Source organism: Podarcis bocagei (assembly GCF_964188305.1).
Source record: "Podarcis bocagei genome assembly, chromosome: 2".
NCBI lineage: Eukaryota > Metazoa > Chordata > Lepidosauria > Squamata > Lacertidae > Podarcis > Podarcis bocagei.
Window position 1 is genome coordinate 25671652 of NC_138126.1, and position 19968 is coordinate 25691619.

General features: G+C 48.3%; 1 protein-coding gene across 3 annotated transcripts in view; it reads left to right on the forward strand.

The window, feature by feature from the left end:
* Window positions 1-17598, forward strand: part of LOC308580341 (laminin subunit beta-1-like) — a 69685-nt gene extending 52087 nt beyond the window's left edge. For all 3 annotated transcript variants that reach the window (XM_081181716.1, XM_081181714.1, XM_081181715.1), the window contains exons 25-36: window positions 76-172; window positions 1979-2357; window positions 5198-5382; window positions 5476-5717; window positions 6732-6935; window positions 7781-7925; window positions 8799-9006; window positions 10311-10452; window positions 11516-11692; window positions 13087-13234; window positions 15688-16166; window positions 16322-17598. In XM_081181716.1, the coding sequence (XP_081037842.1) occupies window positions 76-172; window positions 1979-2357; window positions 5198-5382; window positions 5476-5717; window positions 6732-6935; window positions 7781-7925; window positions 8799-9006; window positions 10311-10452; window positions 11516-11692; window positions 13087-13234; window positions 15688-15821 (2061 nt within the window). In that variant the 3' untranslated portion in view covers window positions 15822-16166; window positions 16322-17598. The remainder of the gene's footprint in view (window positions 1-75; window positions 173-1978; window positions 2358-5197; window positions 5383-5475; window positions 5718-6731; window positions 6936-7780; window positions 7926-8798; window positions 9007-10310; window positions 10453-11515; window positions 11693-13086; window positions 13235-15687; window positions 16167-16321) is intronic.
* Window positions 17599-19968: the final 2370 nt, after the last annotated feature.

Genomic DNA, 19968 nt, shown 5'->3' on the forward strand with positions numbered 1-19968 from the left:
GGGGGAGGCACCTGGGCGGCTTGTGCACCAGCGTTCCAGCTCTACTACCACCGCCTCACCTTTCTCTTCCTTCAGTTCACAGGGCAATGCCACTGCCAGCCGGGCTTTGGGGGCCGTGTTTGTTCCCACTGTCAAGAGGATCACTGGGGAGACCCGGAACGGGAATGTCTAGGTGAGTTCAAGTGCACAGTGCAAGCGAGAATCTTCCGCTCCAAACATTGTGCGTGGGCGCTGCATTGTGAGGTCAGGTGATTGACAGATGGCTAACACCACCCACCTGTCAAATTTGGCCCATGAGGGTTAGGAGATCTGGATGAGTTTCCCCACCTCCTGGCATTCCAAGCTCAGGTTCTCTGACAATGCCTTACTTGAGCACCCTGTGCTTCTCTGCTAATGGTGGTTGCCCCAATATTGTTGGCCCTAAAGAAATGCCTCCCCTGGTCTATTGACTGGTAGGCAACTGTGCAAGCTGATCCTTCTTTGCAAGTGAGTTATGGGATAACCGCTGCTTTTGCCAAGTCTTCCCACAAAAACACATGTGGGCTGTGTATCTTTAGCATATTGAACTATTATGATTATTATGATGTGGGTGGCGCTGTGGGTTAAACCACAGAGCCTAGACTTGCTGATCAGAAGGTCGGCGGTTTGAATCCCCGTGACGGGGTGAACTCCCGTTGCTCGGTCCCTGCTCCTGCCAACCTAGCAGTTCAAAAGCACGTCAAAGTGCAAGTAGATAAATAGGTACCGCTCCGGCGGGAAGGTAAACGGCGTTTCCATGTACTGCTCTGGTTCGCCAGAAGCAGCTTAGTCATGTTGGCTACATCACCCGGAAGCTGTACACCAGCTCCCTCGGCCAATAAAGTGAGATGAGCGCCACAACCCCAAAGTTGGCCACGACTGGACCTAATGGTCAGGGGTCCGTTTACCTTTACCTTATGGGATAACCGCTGTTTTTGCCCGTCTTCCCACAAAAACACACATGGGCTGTGTTTCTTTAGCATATTGAACTATTACGACTGCTGTGTTGTTTTAGAGTGATGGTTCTATCGTGTGCGTGTGTTTTAAACATCTTTATCGGAAGTTCAAAACGTACATAATTATATGTGCACTAAACATGGTGAGACATAAACAAAAGAGAGAGAAAGAAAAAGAGAAACAGAACCCGTGTAGAAGGGGAAATAAAGGGGGGGAGGGCAAATCCCTCAAAACTGTATACTTTACAAGCTTGTTATTGTACTTCACCAGATCTTAACCTATTACAGTATTTGTAAGAATGGATTCCAAATATCATTGAATTTGTCCATGGCAAGTCTGCGTTTATATGCAAGTTGTTCATATGTTGCGAGTTTATAGAAGTCTTCAATCCAATTGTAGAATATAATAATAATAATAATAATAATAATAATAATAATAATAATAATAATAATAATAATTTATTTATACCCCGACCTACCTCCCCAGCCAGAGCTGGGCTCAGGGCGGCGAACACCAATAAAATCACATTAGGGAGCCGCGTTGTTATTTTTATAGTTTATCAGTATCAGTCTTTTTGCTGTGGTAAGGGCACGGAGAGTCCACTCATACTGTGTTTCTGTAATGTTTTGTAAGGTGTGTTTTAATGGTGCGTGCTTATACAGTGGTACCTTGGGTTAAGTACTTAGTTCGTTCCGGAGGTCCGTTCTTAACCTGAAACTGTGCTTAACCTGAAGCACCACTTTAGCTAATGGGGCCTCCTGCTGCCACCGGAGCCTATTTCTGTTCTTATCCTGAAGCAAAGTTCTTAACCTGAAGCACTATTTCTGGGTTAGCGGAGTCTGTAACCTGAAGCGTATGTAACCTGAAGCATATGTAACCCGAGGTACCACTGTATTTCAATGCGGTGCAACTGGCTTTTCACTGGTTCGGAATGAAATGGTACGTAAACAAACTAAAGCCAAAGCTTGCTTGGGGAATGACCTCTCGTTTTTGCCCCCTGCAGCTTGTGAGTGTGACCCCACGGGGTCTGAGAGCCTGCAGTGTGACCGTCTCACGGGGCACTGCCCGTGCCGAGGTGGCTTCACGGGGCCGCGCTGCGACCAGTGCCGGCGGGGCTTCCAGCAGAACTTCCCCCGTTGCTCCCCCTGCCACCCTTGCTTCGGCCAGTGGGACGCAGTTCTGGCACAGCTCTGGGAACAGCTGCGGCGGCTGCAGGGCACAGTGCAGGCCCTGAAGGAAGGGGGGCCCATCCCTGCGGCCAGCAGCAGCCGCATGCGCAACCTGGAGGACAGGCTGGGTGACGTCGAGCGGCTCCTTGGGGACGGCAGCAGTCCAAGCACTCCCCTGTTGCGGCAGCTCAGTGCCCTTCTGGAAGATACCAGGTAAGGAGACGTGAGGTAGAATTGGAGGGAAGCAGGAAAGGGGGGAATGGTCTGTTGTTGTTGTTATATTAATAATTTTTATTAAGTTTTCCATTTAACCATCCAGTCATATCACATTAATTATTCCAGATTATACCAATACATATCATAAAGTCCAAATATTTTGCCAAATTATAAATTTTTGTCGGGGGTTCCCATGCTTCGAGTTCAGTAAGGGTCCAGTCATCTCATATTTCTGCTGCTTTTAGTATTCACCAATCTCATCTTTCGATCTTCTTGTTGTTATCCTTTTTCTTCTTAATAGCCTCTGAGTTGTTTCCACAGGCGAGTTAAAGTAAACATTATTATGATTCTGTGTGAACTTTGTAAGGCTCTCCCTTTTTTAAAGCTGGTAAGTCTTTTGTTTGCAATAAATCTTCATACACTGATCCAAAAGTCCTGCTTGGGCGGCAGACGCCATCTTTCTCAGTTCCGATGAAATAACATCTAAGCGTCTGCTCATTAATTTTCCTAAACAAGTTGCACCATAAATCAGTCTTTCCAGGGAAGATTTGCCATCGAACTTAGAATACAAACATGATAACAGAGCAATGGCTCACCTCCCCCTCTGACTATTAATCTCGCAACATAGTCTGTCTCGTAATGGCGGATCCCGATTAAAAACTGCGTCACAAGAGAGCCTTTTATTTTCTTTCTAAATCTTTCACAAAACAAAAGCTTTAGTTGATATTTTTATTTCCACACAGTTTATTTTCCAATCTCACTTGCTATAAGTCGTATGACAGTTCTTCTAGGGGAGGGCTTGTTAGGTAATATCGTAGTAAAAGAAAGAAAAAGTCCCCCCCCTTTCCGTTCCGTTTCAACATACCGGTATAGATGTTATTCTTTAATGTTGTCTTCTGTCCAGTCCATTCCATCACTCTTAACTTCTCAGTGGCAGGCTTAATTAGCAGCTAACATACCCTTTTCTTCGCTTGAAGCATGTACAATAATTCTTATTTCCAATTTTTCATCTTAGGAAATGCAACTAGAGTCGCTCTCAGAGACAGTGTCAGGGAGATCTGCGCTTGCTTGAGGGCTTTCCGTCCAGTGCCTTCACCCCCTCCTTCTTTCGAACTTGGGAGTGATTTATGGGCAACCGTGGACGAGGCTGCATCTTCCCTTCCACCGGGAAGAATTTGGGAGGCTGATTTACTCCCATCATCATTCCCTTAATTACCTCGTGTGAGCTGGAGAGATGGTATTGTCGGCCATCTTCCAAGGCGCCCCTAGCGGCCCCCTGTTGTTGCTTTTTTAATTGACTTAAGAAAATTATACAGACAGCAAAACAAAGAAGTCTGAGTTAACATTGCCTTCTATCAATAAGAAATAATAATAACTATTACGATAATGAAAATACTAAAAAATACATCTACTTCCCCTTTTGAACTTCTATTCTGGTTACAATATATTACTATTCTATAAGAATCTATTATATCCTTTGCTGTCCCATATATTATTTTATTTCCCAAATTGAACCTAACCCTCCCCTCCTCCCCACTGCTTCCCTTCACCTGTGTGAGATCTTCCCAACATAATATTTTTTCTAGTTGCTTTCACAAATAAAATAACACGAAAACTTACAAATTATAATTACTTCTTTTGTCCTTACACGCTTAACAAGTTGTTAAGTGTGAAATGGTCTGTTTTTTTATTCGGTTTGTGCATGCCAGAAATTGAAGGATATGATAACCTTTGTGCTTCAACTTTTTCCTCTGTGGGCACATCCAGACTGAAAAACCAATTAACAAGCATCCACTCCTGGACATCTTAATTTGGGGTGGGGGGATAAAGGAGCTAGAAGTTATAGAATCACGGAATCATGGAAATGTAGAGCTAGAAGGGACCCGAGTGTTAGGTGCAGGAATCTCAACTAAAGCATCCCTGACAGATAGCCCTCTGGCCTCTGTTTAAAAAAACTTCCCAGGAAGAAGAGTCTACCACCTCCCGAAGGAGTCCGTTCCTTTGCCAAACAGCTCTTACCGTCAGAAAGTTCTTCCTGGTGGTTAGTCGGAATCTCCTTTCTAGTAACTTGAAGCCATTGGTTTGGGTCCCAGCCTCCAGAGCAGAGCAAAACATGCTTGCTCCATCTTCCATGTGACAGCCCTTTAGATAGTTGAACATGGCTATCATAGCTCCTCTCAGTCTCCTCTTTTCCAAGCTAAACATACCCAGCTCCTTCGACTGTTCCTCATATGGCGTGGTTTCCAGACCCTTGACCATCTCCTCTGCACACATTCCAGCTTAGAGAGTTATCAGCACTACAGTTCCCAAAACCATTAGGCAAAAGGCGTGGTGGTGAGAGAGCTCTATAAACCAACAAAATTTGGTAATGCAGTCCTATCCACCTTGTATTCTTCCTTGCCCCCCAGCTTTGGGGACGCGCAGCACTTGAACCATTTTGCGTTCCTTATTTCTATCCTGCTTTTCCCACTCCCGACAATAAAATAATACAACATTCTAAAATCATTTCATTATAAAATTAGTTCAACTCAAATGGATGGCAACCATTAGGCTAAAGTTCTGTGAAGATTGCCAAAGGAGGGAGTCAGGCTGTGCCCTGGCCAAAGGCCTGGTGGAACAGCTCTGTCTTGCAGGCCCTGCGGAAAGATGTCAAGTCCCGCAGGGCCCTAGTCTCTTGTGACAGAGCATTCCACCAGATTGGAGCCACAGCCGAAAAAGCCCTGGCTCTAGTTGAGGCCAGCCTAACCTCTCTGTAGGTAGGCCTACGAGATAGCGCTTTGCCCAACAAGCGCCGCAGTTGAGTTGGACATACGCGCTGTATTCCTTCCCACCACTAGAGCGGACACAGATGAGCTCTGGCAACAGCTGCAGGCTACAGACTCACACCTGGACGGCACCGAGAAGGAAGCTGGCGGGCAAAAGAGGCGTCTGAATGCGCTGAGCCAAGAGCTAGGGGAGCTCAACCGCACCGTCAGCTACCTCAACAGCCAGCTGCAGAGGATGACAAACGCCAGCTTCAACAGTAAGAAACGTGGGGGGCGGTATCTGGGCAGAAGAAGGATCTAGGCACGGGTCACGGGGCCACCCCTGAAATGTACCTGTTTTGTGCCGGCAGAGTCTTTCCAAAGCATCCTGGGATTCTTCCAGGAGTCACAGCTGGCCCAGCAGCGAGCGAACAGCTCCGTCCACGGCCCTCAGAGCCCGGTGGGTCAGTCCAAGCTCATGCATCAGGCCACCGTTGAGCTCCTGAGACGCAGGGGAGATGCTTTCCGCAAGACGGCAGCTGCTCAGCGGAAGTCTTTGCGCGACCTCCAGAAAAAGGCCGGCAGCCTCAGTCTGAGCAGGATCAACCAGAAGGCGAGTTATTATTCAGGGCGAGGATGCAGGGCAAGAGAACGGAGGGGAGCAGAGAGGTGTTTGTTGGAGGGGAGAGCTCTGGCCTGGGTGATAGGGATGGAGTGGAAATTCTGGATCGAAGGGCTAATTTGCGCTTTCCTGAAATACTGTGCAAACCCGGTTGGGGTGGTGGGTGGTAGCCATTGTTTGGAATTCGTCCTTATCATAATTTTGCAGTACGATTCTCCAGCCAAGTCATGTGTACAAAGATGCATGGGCTAGGATAAAGTGTGCATGCTATTAGTGGGGGGAAAGATACAACAACACATTATATTAGGGAGCGTCACTTTGTAAAGATGTGCATACAGTAAGCCCCCAACTTACACACATTTAACTAGTGTGCATTTCGCTTTACATCCATGGCAGGAAATCAAAATAAAATGGAAAGTGGGGCAGAGTTCGAGGAAAAATGATTTTGGCCATCCCGCCTGAGCTTGAACCCAATGTATTTTGACTTTATGCCATTTTGGCTTTAGGCACGATCCCTGAAACATAACACTTGCATAATGTTATGTTTTTAATGCTTGACATTTTATCGCATTATTATTATTATTATTATTATTATTATTATTATTATTATGATGATGATGATGATGATGATGATGTTGGGAGCCGCCCAGAGTAGCAGGGGAAACCCAGCCAGATGGGTGGGGCAATAATAATAAGAATAAGAATAAAAATAAACATAAAAATAAATTATAAGTTGCTCTGGGGCTTGCTGCATTGGGGGGAACAGAATACAAAATGCTGTATATAAGGGTAAATTTGCATTAAAATTTGCTGGTGAATCTTTATGGGGGATTGTTTGAAAAATATTTGCAGGCTAACATGGAAATGGGGGGAGATGAGAACCTCACTTTCTCCTGCCCCCAGTTCTGGCCCTCCTTTCTCCCGTTCCATTTTTCTATGCGAGGGATGGGGCTTTCACCAGACTCCTGTTGTCCCTGCACTGATCTTGGACTCCTCTTGCTCTAGATCTGCGGTGCTTCTGGAGAAGAGGGCTGTGAGCAGAGCCCTTGCGGAGGGGCTTCCTGCCGGGACAGCTTAGGTCAGCGGCACTGCGGAGGCCCCGGCTGCACTGGAGCGCTGCCTGTGTCCCTGAAGGCCCTCTCTACAGCTCAGAACATCTCTCGCCAGCTGGAGAGCAGCGCAAGGCACCTGAGCACCACTGCTAGCAAGGTACAGTGGCAGCAGAAGTGTATGTAAACAGGTTAAGAAGAAATGCCATTCGTGTGGAGGCAAAAACTTCACTGCAGATTTATTCAAGGGTTGGGCTCCTGTCAGCTTGGGACAGAAACCTTGCATCTCTCTTAAGGATGGAAAGTTTCAGCAGGGTGAAATAAAAAGCGAGGGGGGGGGTTTCTTTCCCACCCTCCTGGGATCTTCTCCTGCTCAGCTACATAGTACTTTAAAGGGTTTGGGGCTGACTCCCAGCTGCACACCTGAGCTGTCTAGCAGAATGGTGAAGTTTCCGGAGGGTGGGAAAAGGCAAAAGTGTTTTGCTTTCTCCCCTTTCCCTCCCTGAAATCTGCCTGTATAATGCAGGTAGGGGGTTTTCTTTAACTTCATGGCACACAGGGCGTCTTGCCCATAGAGGCAAGTGGTGCGGGGCGCCAGGGCGGCAAGTTTTGGAGGGTGCCAGGGAAAAGGCGGAGGCTGGACGCGGCGCCTCCTGGCAACAGCTTGCTGCCCTCGCCCGCCTCACTGAAACAGCGCCGCGCCCGGAGGCTCCGCTTCTTCCCCACCAAAGGAGTCGCCCTCCAGCCGCTGCCCGCCTCATCCAGCCCCGCAAAAGCTGCTGGCAGCGTCGTAAAAAGGTTGTTAACTCTCGGAAATGGGGGGGGGCGCCGAAGGGTTCTCTGCACCACAGCACTGGATATACTTAAGGCGGCCCTGATGGCACACATCCTCTCCAAACCTCTTCCCTTCCCCCTTTTCCGCTCTACTCCATTCCCCACAGCTGACACAGCTATCATTGCCTGGTTGTTTGCTTTGGGATACTAAGCTTCAGTGTTCACTCTTAGGTGCAAGAAATTCAGGACTTGGCGCAGAATGCCAGGAGCCATGCTCAGGACACTCTGGACCGTGCACAGGGGGCCCGGAACCGCGTGGAGAAGTCGACGGCCAAGCTGCGGGAATTTATCCAGAGGATAAAGGACTTCCTAGCAGGTAGCAGAACATCAGGCTTGCTCTGAACACCAGTCCAATGTGACATGCAAAGGGATGGATGCGGTGATGTTGTTACTCACCTGCCCTTTGCCCTAAGGTCCCAGGGCAGCTTACAATGATTAAAACACAATATTGAGAACATTTTTAAAACAAACGGGGTTGGCGGGGGGAATGTACAAGTTATATAGGCAAGCATAGTTGCATAAGTCGTGCTGTGAAATGTTGGCATTTGGACATCTAGATTTAAGGTCGTGTGTGCCTGCCAAGGCAGGGCTGCCTTTAGCATATGCGCCGCCGGGGCAGTGGCGTAGCGTGGGTTGTCAGCACCCGGGGCAAGGCAAGTAATTTGCGCCCCCTAACCCGTGGATTTGCGCCCCCTAACCCTAACCCCCAGATGTTGCGCCCGGTGCGGCCGGGCCCCCCCCTGCACCCCTCACGCTACGCCACTGCGCTGGGGTGCAAAGATCCGCCCAGCACCCCCAAATTTAGTTTAGCCGCCCCCAAGGGGGGAAGCCAAAGTTGTTGACCTGTTTTTAGGGGGGTGCAAACTCAAGGTAGTTAAGCTTTTTTGGGGTGGAAATGCTCACCTGTAACAATGACGCAGCAGAAAAAAATGCTTGTTTCCTGATTCGTTGGGAGTATTTGATGCTATGAATAACAGAGTAATGGGGGGACTTCCGCTCCATTGCTTTTCACTGCTGCTGATCGAGAGGGACCGGTATACAGTAGGTATACATTTGGCACCCCCCAGAATTTGGCGCCCGGGTGCACAGCACCCTTTGCACCCCAGGTAAAGACGGTCCTGTGCCGAGGCCTACATGGGTGGATGGGAAACAAGGATGGATAGTTCCAGGCCTGTTCTTGTCTCCATAGAGGAAGGTGCTGATCCTGAGAGCATTGAGCTTGTGGCTCAGCAGGTCCTCAACATCTCCCTACCTAGCAGCCCTGATCAGATCAGCAACCTGATTAAGGACATCCGGGATAGAATCAGTCAGCTGGACGGGGTGGACATTATCCTGAACGACACGGTGCACAGCCTGAACCGTACCAGGGAACTCTTGGCAAAAGCGGAACTAGCTAAGTGAGTCTCTATGTCAGTGGGGGAGACGGACCCACAGATTTTATTTTTGCTAATTGAGCTTTTTTATGTTAATCAAATTGCATATTTTACAATGTCATAATTTGTTCAAGTCCTGATATCATGGCAATACGCACCAGCTTCTGGTCATTACTGGTAAAAACTGGCTGGGCAATGGGGCCAGTTTTTAGCAGAGTTATATAAACTGTATCCTGGAAAAGCTAAAACAAGCCCCAATAATTGTGGCCAGCTCCTTTGCAGTGCATGTGAATGTGTTTTGGCATGACATGTGAGCAATACCCAAAACAATAGCTGCTTGGGTTTAAATTTGTCAGTGGTGTCGTGTATTTATCTTTATGTTTTTAAAATATGTTGCAAATTGCTCAGAAAACTTTGGGTAATGAGTGACTAATGAATCTAATAAATAAATAGTATTAATATTAATAGTAGCTTGGCTTGTTAGGGTGTGCCATTTTAGGAGGATGAAGCTTACTTTTTGCAAATTTATTCCGTGAGGGGGTCTTTAAAATACGGGGTTGGGGGGTTGGGTGTGAGGAATTCCAATCTGCTATTTTTTGTGACTGGACAACCCTTAGCTTAGTAAGTCTGTGTTTGACGAAGAAGCATATACAGTGGTGCCTCGCAAGACGAAATTAATTCGTTCCGCAAGTTTTTTCTTCTTGCGAGTTTTTCATCTTGCGAAGCACGGTTTCCCATAGGAATGCATTGAAAATCAATCAATGCGTTCCTATGGAGACCGTCTGGGGACAGAGGGGAAGCGCCGCTCTGTCCCCTCTTTTGAAGCAAGGGGCAGAGAGGAGAAGATCGCTTCTCCCCCTTGCCGCCCCTTGGTTCAAAAGGGGTCCGGGGAGAGAGGGGAAGGCGCTGCGCCTTCCCCTCTGTCCCCGGAGCTTGCGGGGCTGGCAACGGGGAGAAGCGATCTTCTCCGCGCCGCCCCTTGCTTCAAAAGAGGTCTGGGGACAGCGGGAAGCGCAGCGCTTCTCCCCACCGCCCCTTGCTTCAAAAGAGGTCCGGGGACAGCAGGGAAGACACGCTGCGCTTCCCGCTGTCCCCGGAGCTTGTGGGGCAAGCTTCGTTTTGCGAAGCAAGCCCATAGGGAAATTACTCTTGCGAAGCAACTCAAAAACGAAAAAACCTTTCGTTTTGCGAGTTTTTCGTCTCGCGAGGCGTTCGTCTTGCGGGGCACCACTGTAAAATGCTTCTGTCCTTAAGCCACAAAAACTTGTGTTGCAGTAAGATTGCTAGTCTTTTCAGTGCTCCAACTCTCTGTTATGCTTTATGCCCAGAGGGCGAGCGGAGGGTGTGCAAGAAACCATCACAGAAACACGCGCGGCACTCAATGGAACAAAGGTCAAACTGGAGGCAGCAGAGCAAGCTATGAACAAAACCAAGGAAGCTATCCAGGCTGTGACTGGCCGCGTCAGACAGGTGAGATGAACTGAACCACCCGGTGGCCAGAAAAGCTTCTTTAAACATTTCCTCTACTCTTTCAGTGGCCAGTTCCAGAGCAGCAGCAGCAGCACACTGCTCATCCATGTTAAATCACGGTTTATTTCAACCAATGCAATGCCACACTGTGGCCACCATGGCAGAGACATGCCAGGCCAGTCAAGGAGCAGACACAAGGCCAAAACAAAAGTCGGCTTGCAACAACTTCCTTGCTGTATTAAAACTGATGGTGCAAATGTGCCCTGCGATTGTCCCTTCCTTCATGATGCTACTCAGTGATGGGCTGGGGACCAGGTGTGGGGCTGCCTGGCTCTCAGGTCTCCCCAAGGCAGCAGGGAACTGGTAATGATGCGGGCACAGCAGCAGAGCCAATCCGAGGCTCCAAACTCTGCATCCATACTGTGCCAAGCCCCACCCCCTGTCTTGCTCCTCCCCCTGTAACCAATACAGAACAACAAACCCCTGTGTTACAAACTTAACACAACAAGCAACACAAACAACACGATGGCCAGTATACTAGATTGCAATTATTACTGCATAATATACATGTTTTAGAACAACAAAAACAAAATGTGTACACTTGTAAATTCTCTAATATATTTGAAATCAAATGAACACACGTTTGTCAATCTTTGAAAGTCCGTAAAAGTATAATAAGTCTATAGTTGAAGCAAAGTAATAGATGCTATCCTGTGGGATAAGCGGTAAAACGTTTTAGGCGTTCAGGTTCCGAAGTAGTAAGTGAATAACAACGTAGGACAGTGATCCCGGATAATCTGACTGTTTCGCTGGAATCGTCTTCAGCACAACCCCTAGATTAGAAAAATGCACAAGGAGCAGTGGTCATAAGGATATGTAACCCCTGTAACCAGCTGCAACACACGGGCGCTGGGAAAACAGGAGAGCAATGCAGTCCCACTTTCGCAGTCCCGCCGGCTGCCACTGATGCTTCTTGAAGTGAAAAGTTCTGCCCAGGTAAGCTTTCCTCTTTTTCTCATCAGTCAGCGTTTTGACTGCGCCTTGCGGTTTTTCTTTCTCTCAGGCCGGACGCAAGCTCGAGAAACTGGTCGACGCAGAGTCGAAACTGGAGAGCCGCCTCAAAGGTCTGGCGCAGAACGTGAGCGCATTGCAAAACAAGTCCCAGAACAATCAGAAACTCGCCCAGGAGGCCAAGGGAAAAGCGGAGCGTGCCACCACTGCTGCGGGGAGGCTGGAAAACGTGAGCGTCCCTCTTCCCTCTGATCACCACTGCCGCCAACGGCTACTGTGTCAACTTGCCCACACGTCTCTTGCCATGGACATAAATGCCAACACTCTCCATGGCTCAGATTGGCATTTTCCTGCCTGCCATCGGCATTAATTCCTTCCACCTTCTTCCATGACAACTCTTCCCTCATAACCACTTTTTTCAAGCAACCTCTCCCCCAAATTAGAAACCCGAATTCAAAATAGTAATAATAATAACAATAATAACAATAATAAAGTAATTTATTATGCTACCCATCTGACTAGGTTGCTGCAGCCACTCTGGGTGGCTTCCAATAATTTATAAAACCACAGTTCAACATCAAATATTAAAAACTTCCCTATACAGGGCTGCCTTCAGATGTCTTCTAAAAGTCAAATAGTTGCTTATTTCCTTAATGTCTGACAAGAGGGTGTTCCACAGGGTGGACATAAATACAGTGGACGCTCGGGTTGTGAACGTGATCCGTGCGGGATGCACGTTCGCAACCCACAGCTTTCGCAACCCACAGCAGTGCGCCTGCGCAGGTTGCGATTCGGCGCTTCTGTGCATGCACAAAGCGCAATTTAGCGCTTCTGCGCATGCACGACTGCCGAAACCCGGAAGTAACCCGTTCCGGTACTTCCGGGTTTCGGCGGGTGCGTAACCCGAAAAAACACAACCTGAAGCATCTGTAACCTGAGATTTGACTGTACACAGAAGGCCCTATGTCTGGTTCCCTGTAACCTCACTTCTCACAATCAGGGAACCGCCAGAAGGGCCTCGGAGCTGGACCTCAGTTTCCAGGCTGAACTGTGGAGGTATATAGGGCCGAAGCCATTTAAGGCTTTAAAGGTCAGCACCAACATTTTGAATTGTGCTCAGAAATGTACTGGGAGCCAATAGAGATCTCAATAGAGACGTTTATGACTGGTGTTATATGGTCCTGGCAGCTGCTCCCAGTCACCAGTTTGGCAGCCGCATTCTGGATTAGTTGTCAGTTCTGAGTCACCTTCAAAGGCAGCCCCATGTAGAACGCATCACAGTAGTCCAAGCAGGAGATAACCAAAGCAAACAATGTTAAACCAAACACTGGCCTTCAACAGGTGGGTTGTGTCATGGCCTGATCTAAGGTGAGTCTTCAACTGCAGCTCTACTACTGTACAAATATATGGTAGTAAAAAAATATATTAAGGAATGGATCCGCAAATGCAATGCTTTAAACTGAAAGTGGGTCCTGGGCTGGTGTAGCTTACTGAACCAAATTGAAGTGAATCTCATGTGAACCAGAGGCATCCAGCCAAATAATTGGCTAGAGAGTTAGCACCTCATTAGCGTCCCTCCAAGCCTTTGCTGTAGTGGTGAGCTTCAATCTCTTGTGTCCCCAGGAGGTGGAAAAAGTGATGAAGAGATACCAGAAGTTGCAGGAAGAAGTGGACAAGCAGCCTCAAGATGCAATGCTCAGGCTGAAAAACCTCAGAGAGGAAGCCCAGAATCTCTTGGACAAGGCCACGGGCAGCAAGAGGAAGCTGGAAGGTAGGAACACCACAGGTGTGGTTGGGCAGGATCCCAACCTTAAAAAAATTGGTGTTGGAAATGTTTACTCTAGGGGTCTGCAACCTTTAAGACAAAAAGAGCCACTTGGACCCGTTCCCAAAGAAAAAAAAAAACCTGGGAGCCGCAAAACCATTGTGACATTTAAAGCATGCGCGCCGCTGCCCTCTGATCTGACAGCAGGCGGGAAGGTGACGTTGGGACGGTGCGTGACTAACGCACGCACCGCCCCCATGCGACGTCACAGCCAGTACAGCGCCCACCACAGTGGGGAGTGTCGGGGCGCACAATGTGCCTCCTCCCCTCGCTAGTATCCGCCCCGGAGCCGCGGCAAAGGTGTAAAAGAGCCGCATGCAGCTCTGGAGCCACGGGTTGCAGACCCCTGGTTTACTCTAAAGGCTCCCCCCCTTTATTGACACCGCTGTATGAACACAGCCTCTGTCCTATTTTGGTATGCAAAATAAGGGAGAGGAGAAGCAGAGCTCCAGTCGAGCCGCAGGCGTTCTGAGCTGGGAAAGGGATGGTGTGATGCTTCAGCAGGTGGCATGTGTGTTTTTGGGGAGGTGGGGCCTGTATAGCAGGGTGTCTGGAGGTTTTCAGGAAGTTACAACTGAGCGCATCGGGCACAGGTTTGGCATCAAAGGAAGACAAGACAGGCAGCTCCCCATTTAGGCACGGGTTACGTTCTGAGGCACTGCGCCTTCAAGTGAAATCGCGGGTATTCGAAACACCATTGGAAAAGCCTGCAAGCACCCTCTGGAAACCCCTTTGGAAAACCAGCAGACACCAAACTCCACCACAATCGCTCCCTCCAAACCTCCTTGCTCAAGCCCCAACTCTCCTCAGGCCTCAACGGTCAGTGCAATGGCTCATGGGATTGCTAGGCGCTTTTCCCCGCACCTTTTCCGCCCCTTCTGGGCTGTTTTAGGGCCCTTTTGCCATTTTAAAAGTCACTTCTGGGTTCAGCGCACACGCACGTTTGCGCATTGGTCGTTGTCTATAACAGTAAGTTGGAATGTGTACAGCAGTTTGGAGTTTTCAGAGAGCCTCACACATAATTATTACCCCCCGTGTTTTGCGGATGCGGCTGAGACTGAGAGATGGTGATGTGTCAGGGCTGAGACTGAACCCAGTAGAGTGGTACCTCGGGTTAAGTACTTACCGTATTTTTTGCTCTATAAGACTCACTTTTTCCCTCCCAAAAAGTAAGGGGAAATGTGTGTGCGTCTTATGGAGCGAATGCAGGCTGCGCAGCTATCCCAGAAGCCAGAACAGCAAGAGGGATTGCTGCTTTCACTGCGCAATGATCCCTCTTGCTGTTCTGGTTTCTGAGATTCAGAATATTTTTTTTCTTGTTATCCTCCTTCAAAAACTAGGTGCGTCTTGTCGTCTGGTGCGTCTTATAGAGCGAAAAATACGGTAATTCGCTCCGGAGGTCCGTTCTTAACCTGAAACTGTTCTTAACCTGAAGCACCACTCAAGCTAATGGGGTCTCCCGCTGCCGCCAGGCCGCCGGAGCACAATTCCTGTTCTCATCCTGAAGGAAAGTTCTTAACCTGAGGTACTATTTCTGGGTTAGCGGAGTCTGTAACCTGAAGCGTATGTAACCTGAAGCGTATGTAACCTGAGGTACCACTGTACATAGCTCAGCTTCATGGGTGCTTTCTCCTGTGGCATATCCTTTTCCACTCCCTCTCCATTAATAATGATAATAATAAATTTTATTTATACCCCGCCCTCCGCAGCCAAGACCGGGCTCAGGGCGGCTGACACCAGGTATAAAAAAATTGATTAAAATACAACTTAAAAACAAGATTAAAGTACAACATTAAAATGCAGCCTCATTTCAGTAGAAATTCAAATCAAAAACTTTTTGGGGGATGAAAACGTCAAATCTTCACCAAGGCCAACTATCCAGACTGGTCCTACGTGGGTCAGAAAAAAGCCAGGGAAGTCCCCAAATAGGAGTTCCATCACAGAAAGGGAAAGGAAAAAGTAAAGAGGGCAAGGGGATCAAGTTGATTCCAAGCCAAAGGCCAGGCGGAACAACTCTGTCTTACAGGCCCTGCGGAAAGAAATCAGATCCTGCAGGGCCCTGGTCTCATGAGACAGAGCGTTCCACCAGGCCGGAGCCAGTGTTGAGAAGGCCCTGGCTCTGGTGGAGGCTAATCTGACTTCCTTAGGGCCCGGGACCTCTAGGGTTTTGCTATTTATGGACCTTAAGTTCCTCTGTGGGGCATACCGGGAGAGGCGGTCCCGTAGGTACGAGGGTCCTAGGCCGTGAAGGGCTTTAAAGGTCAAAACCAGCACCTTAAATCTGACCCTGTACTCCACTGGGGGCCAGTACAGCTGGAAAAGCACTGGGTGAATATGAAAAACTGTTGTCACCAGGGCCTTGATCCGTCTTAAAAAAAACGCCTGCCTCTTCTTTCCAGAGCTGGAAGGGCGCTTCGAGGCCAATGAGAAACAAATGAAGGAGAAAGCAACCGTGCTGCAGAAGCTGGAGGGACAAGTGACCGAACTCCTGCAGTACATCCGGGACAAAGCCACGGCCTATGCTACGTGCTAGGGGCTCTGATTCCTGCCAGCTCCAGACTCTGCCACAATGGGGACCTCCCATATATGTCTCTGGCCGTCTCCTCTCTCTGAGACCCTAGCTGTAGATTTGGGGGCCTTCGTGTAACCCTCTTCTTTTTAATCTCCACCTGATTGTACCTGTTAGGCCCGCCTGGGATCAGGCATATCAGGGCGATTTCAATGCAAGCATCTCATAGACACGCAGTTACATTGCGGTGGTGCCGTTAGGTAAGTTAAGACTCCGGGGTTAATGGGGAAGGGCCGTAACCGTAGAACCTCTGCTTTGCATGCAGAAAGTCCCAGGTTCACAATCTCCAGCATTCTCCAGGTAGGGCCAGTGGCGTAGCGTGGGTTGTCAGCACCCGGGGCAAGGCAAGTAATTTGCGCCCCTAACCCATGGATTTGTGCCCCCTAACCCTAACCCCCAGATGTTGCGCCTGGTGCGGCCGGCCCCCCCTGCACCCCCCCACGCTACGCCACTGGGTAGGGCAGGAAGACGCGTCTGAAATCCTGGCAAGCCACTGCCAGTCCGTGTCGACATTACTGTGCCAGATGGGCCCGACGGTCTCATTCAATATAAGGCAGCTTCTTATATTTTGTCATTGTCTTACAGGGCCGCTCTCTTTAGAGGGCAACGGGTGTTACCTGAATCGTAATGGTTACTATTTTGAGGTTCCTTCTAACTCTGTCATTCCACTTCAGATTCATTATGATAAGCCCATCTTTCTTATTCTCCCTAGATTTCTGTCCTTAAGTCTCGCCCTGATGGCATCTGTTTGGTCCACAGGCTGTCCCAGAACGGGGGGGGGGGGGTAGAAAGCCTTATTCCTGCAGATTATCTGCCCCAATATGTCCACACCAGCTCAATGAATGGATGAGTTCCCCTCTGGGCGACTTCTCGTTGCCCTTGGGCTCTTTTGCTGTTGCTGTGGAAACAAAGCACCCAGCTGCTTCGGCCTGCAGCCTCAGGCATAGACAAGGGACGCAGAGTTCTACCTGTTTTATCAAGGGTAGTGGAAAATTGCCTGTGGCTTTCAGTTGCCCCCTGAGGTTTCTTTAACCTCAGCAAAGAAATATATTTAGTCCTGGACTTGACGCCCCACAGCTGTCCCCCTTTCTTGTGAAATGGATGAAGTCACACAGAGCACTTCCCCTCCCGCCGAAAAATGGTTCTAGTCAAAAGCAGTATGATGTTCAGCACTTCTTCCGAGAGTTCCCTCCTATTCCATTCAAGATTGAGAGGTTCCTTCTTCCCACTTCCTTTCCCCTATGTGAATTGCCTCAGGATACTAATGATTGCACAACTAGCTTTAAATAGTTGTTTCTTTGTTTTCTAAGATGACACAGATTCATAGAAGGTGTCTGTCAACTGCTATTAGTCAACTCTTTTGAGCAAGTGAAGGTGCGTCGCACCCAAGAAACACCATGTTATTTGGGCAACTTCAGAATTAAAATAAAATAAAAATCCCACAAGCACATCTTTCCCCCCCAGCCTGGCAGTAAAAATATAATAAATTAACAATTTGCCGCCTTTTCATTATACCTCAAATAAGTTGTGTGGGACTCCTCACAACATGGTAGGGTTGACCGTGACTCTTTCTTCCTGACCTGCTCCTCCCATCTTATTGGTCCGGAAGGTATATGGGGAAGTGTTGCGTATCAGGGGAAGACAGTGATGCCCAACCACAGACATTCCCTCCTGACCAGCATCTCTTAAGAAAGGAGTGTTCAGCCAATCCTTCATTTTAGTAATAAACCCCTTGACCTTCTTGGTTTTCTGGTGTGTGTTTGCATCTCTGTGACTGATGAAGGTGGTGGTATCATGTCCTCAGAACAGCAGTAACAAAAAACAATTATTGCTATACCTTTCGGTCCTAACAAAAGGCATTTGGGAGCCCCTGTTTCTACCTAGCCCAAAAAGGGGCTCCTATTCCTTCCATAGCGGCGTGTGTGGATTCTGTCCACAAACCGGTATGAGACTCAACATCAAACTTCTCCCAGCCACCGATCAGAGCCAGGGAATTAAGGGTGGGTGAATAGTAGAAGCCAAATGAGGTCCCCGGTGATGGCATGTGGTGGTGCTGCTGCGGGGAATTACCGTATTTTGCGCTCTATAACACGCACCCGACCATAACACGCACGTAGTTTTTAGAGGAGGAAAATCCGTAGGCATGCCAGCCGTAGACATTTCCTCCATAACACACACAGACATTTCCCCTTACTTTCTAGGAGGAAAAATTGAGTGTTATGGTGCAAAAAATACGGTATTTCCTTGTGCCTAGCTGCTAGCAGAAAGAGGGAAACAATGTGTCACATACAGTATGTTCTCTTCTGACAGTTCCTTCCAGGCACTAGAGCTAGGAAGTTAAGAAGAAATGGGCATGACAACCTCCACATTCCTTTGTCATCGACACAGCTGAGTTGTCAACTGTTGGCAAGGCCATGATGGGTAATGACACACTCAGGCGCCCATCTGTGCACAGCTTCCTAAATTTTATTAGGAACACGCTGTTTTTTGTCAAAGCACTGCTGTGTGAACTGGGCAAACATCCAGAGATGCTCTCTATACCTTAAGGACACTGGGAAAACACTGCTTTTATCAACTTCTCTTCAGCACTATTACTTTCAGTAATATGCAATTTGATAAGATAGCAAAAAACTGAATTCCTGTTGTTTCAGATGAGAACCAGCTATCTTCTACGTATAATTACACCCAAAGGGAGAAGCAGTTTGCCAACGTGATGCTTTAACATCTTTCCCCTTGCACAAAGGCCAGCAAGGCATATGCAGAGTTACCCTGGCTGGGATTGACTCGTCCAACATCACACATTGGCTCATTGGCAAATGTGGGATTTGCGCCCAGGAACACACACACAAATGAATTTCTCATGTCCTATGGCTCTGTGATGCCTGGGAATCTACCTCTTAAAATGGCAAAGCATCTTGTGACACTTTAAAGACTAGCACATTTATTGTGGCAAGAACTTTCCTAAGCCACAGTCCACTTCAGCCGATGAATCACTTACAATCCCATGGGAACGGGGAACGGGGACATACAGTAGTGAATATACGTTTGCCAATTCAAGATTCACAGTGGCCCTCTGAAAGGTTATGCCATAATAAACCGTAAGGTGCCGCAAGACTCCTCGTCGTTTTTTTGCTACTACAACTCGTCGTTGTTTTTGCCCATCCTATCCATCTGGAAATGTTTAAAATGTGAGTCAGCACTTAAAAACAGGAGCATTTTTTGGCCACCCTGGACTGCTTGGACATTTGATCCGCCGCAGTGTGTGTTCTATAAGGGCAGCCTTTTGAACTGGGTGGGGATCCCTGGCTTCCTGTAGCATCAGTGCAATTGGCATCTGAGCTGCTTGATCCTGTCTCTCTGTCCTGCAACTGAGAAGGGTTTTCCTCTAAACTTCCTCCCCCACCCCCACCCCCACCCACCCCCACCCACCCCCCGCAGATGTTTTGCAAGATGGTTTGATGGGATCTCTTGCAAGGAGCCGTGAATAAAGGAAGTTCTCGTGGTGAGTGGGGTAGCAGCACGGGATAATTCAGGTCAGTGTGGGATAATTCAGCTCAGTGTGCTGCCCGTTGGGCTCTCTCTGCATGGAAGAGAGAGCAAGCCAGGAAAGGCACATTCCAGCCCAGCTACAGGACCAGCCCACTCTGCACAGGAGAAAAGCTGGAGCATGCTCAGTCCTCAGGAATGGGAGCCTTCATCCACCCACCACAGTGAGAAGGAGGCACTGATGTGACGCTGGCAAATCCAAACATCAAAAACAAGATGCTGCACATCTCTCTCTCTCTCTCTCTCTCTCTGATTTTACTCCTCTCCCAATAACTTTGAAAGCGGTAGTGTGCCATGCAGCAGCAATGACTTAATGTTGTGCCTGGCGATCCCCGAGTCTTGGCAAGTGTCGGAGATAAAACATTGCAAACATTGAATGCAAAAACACTGCCCATTTAGAATGATCAAGAAATATCCACACAGCTTCGAAGGAACTGCAGGGCTCTCAAGAGAGACAGAATGTGGCAGAAGAGCACGTTGAATTTTCAACTTTCAAATTCCCAAAATGAGGGATGCCAAAATGTTGTAACATAACCTGGGAATTCAGAAGATATTTTGGTTAAAT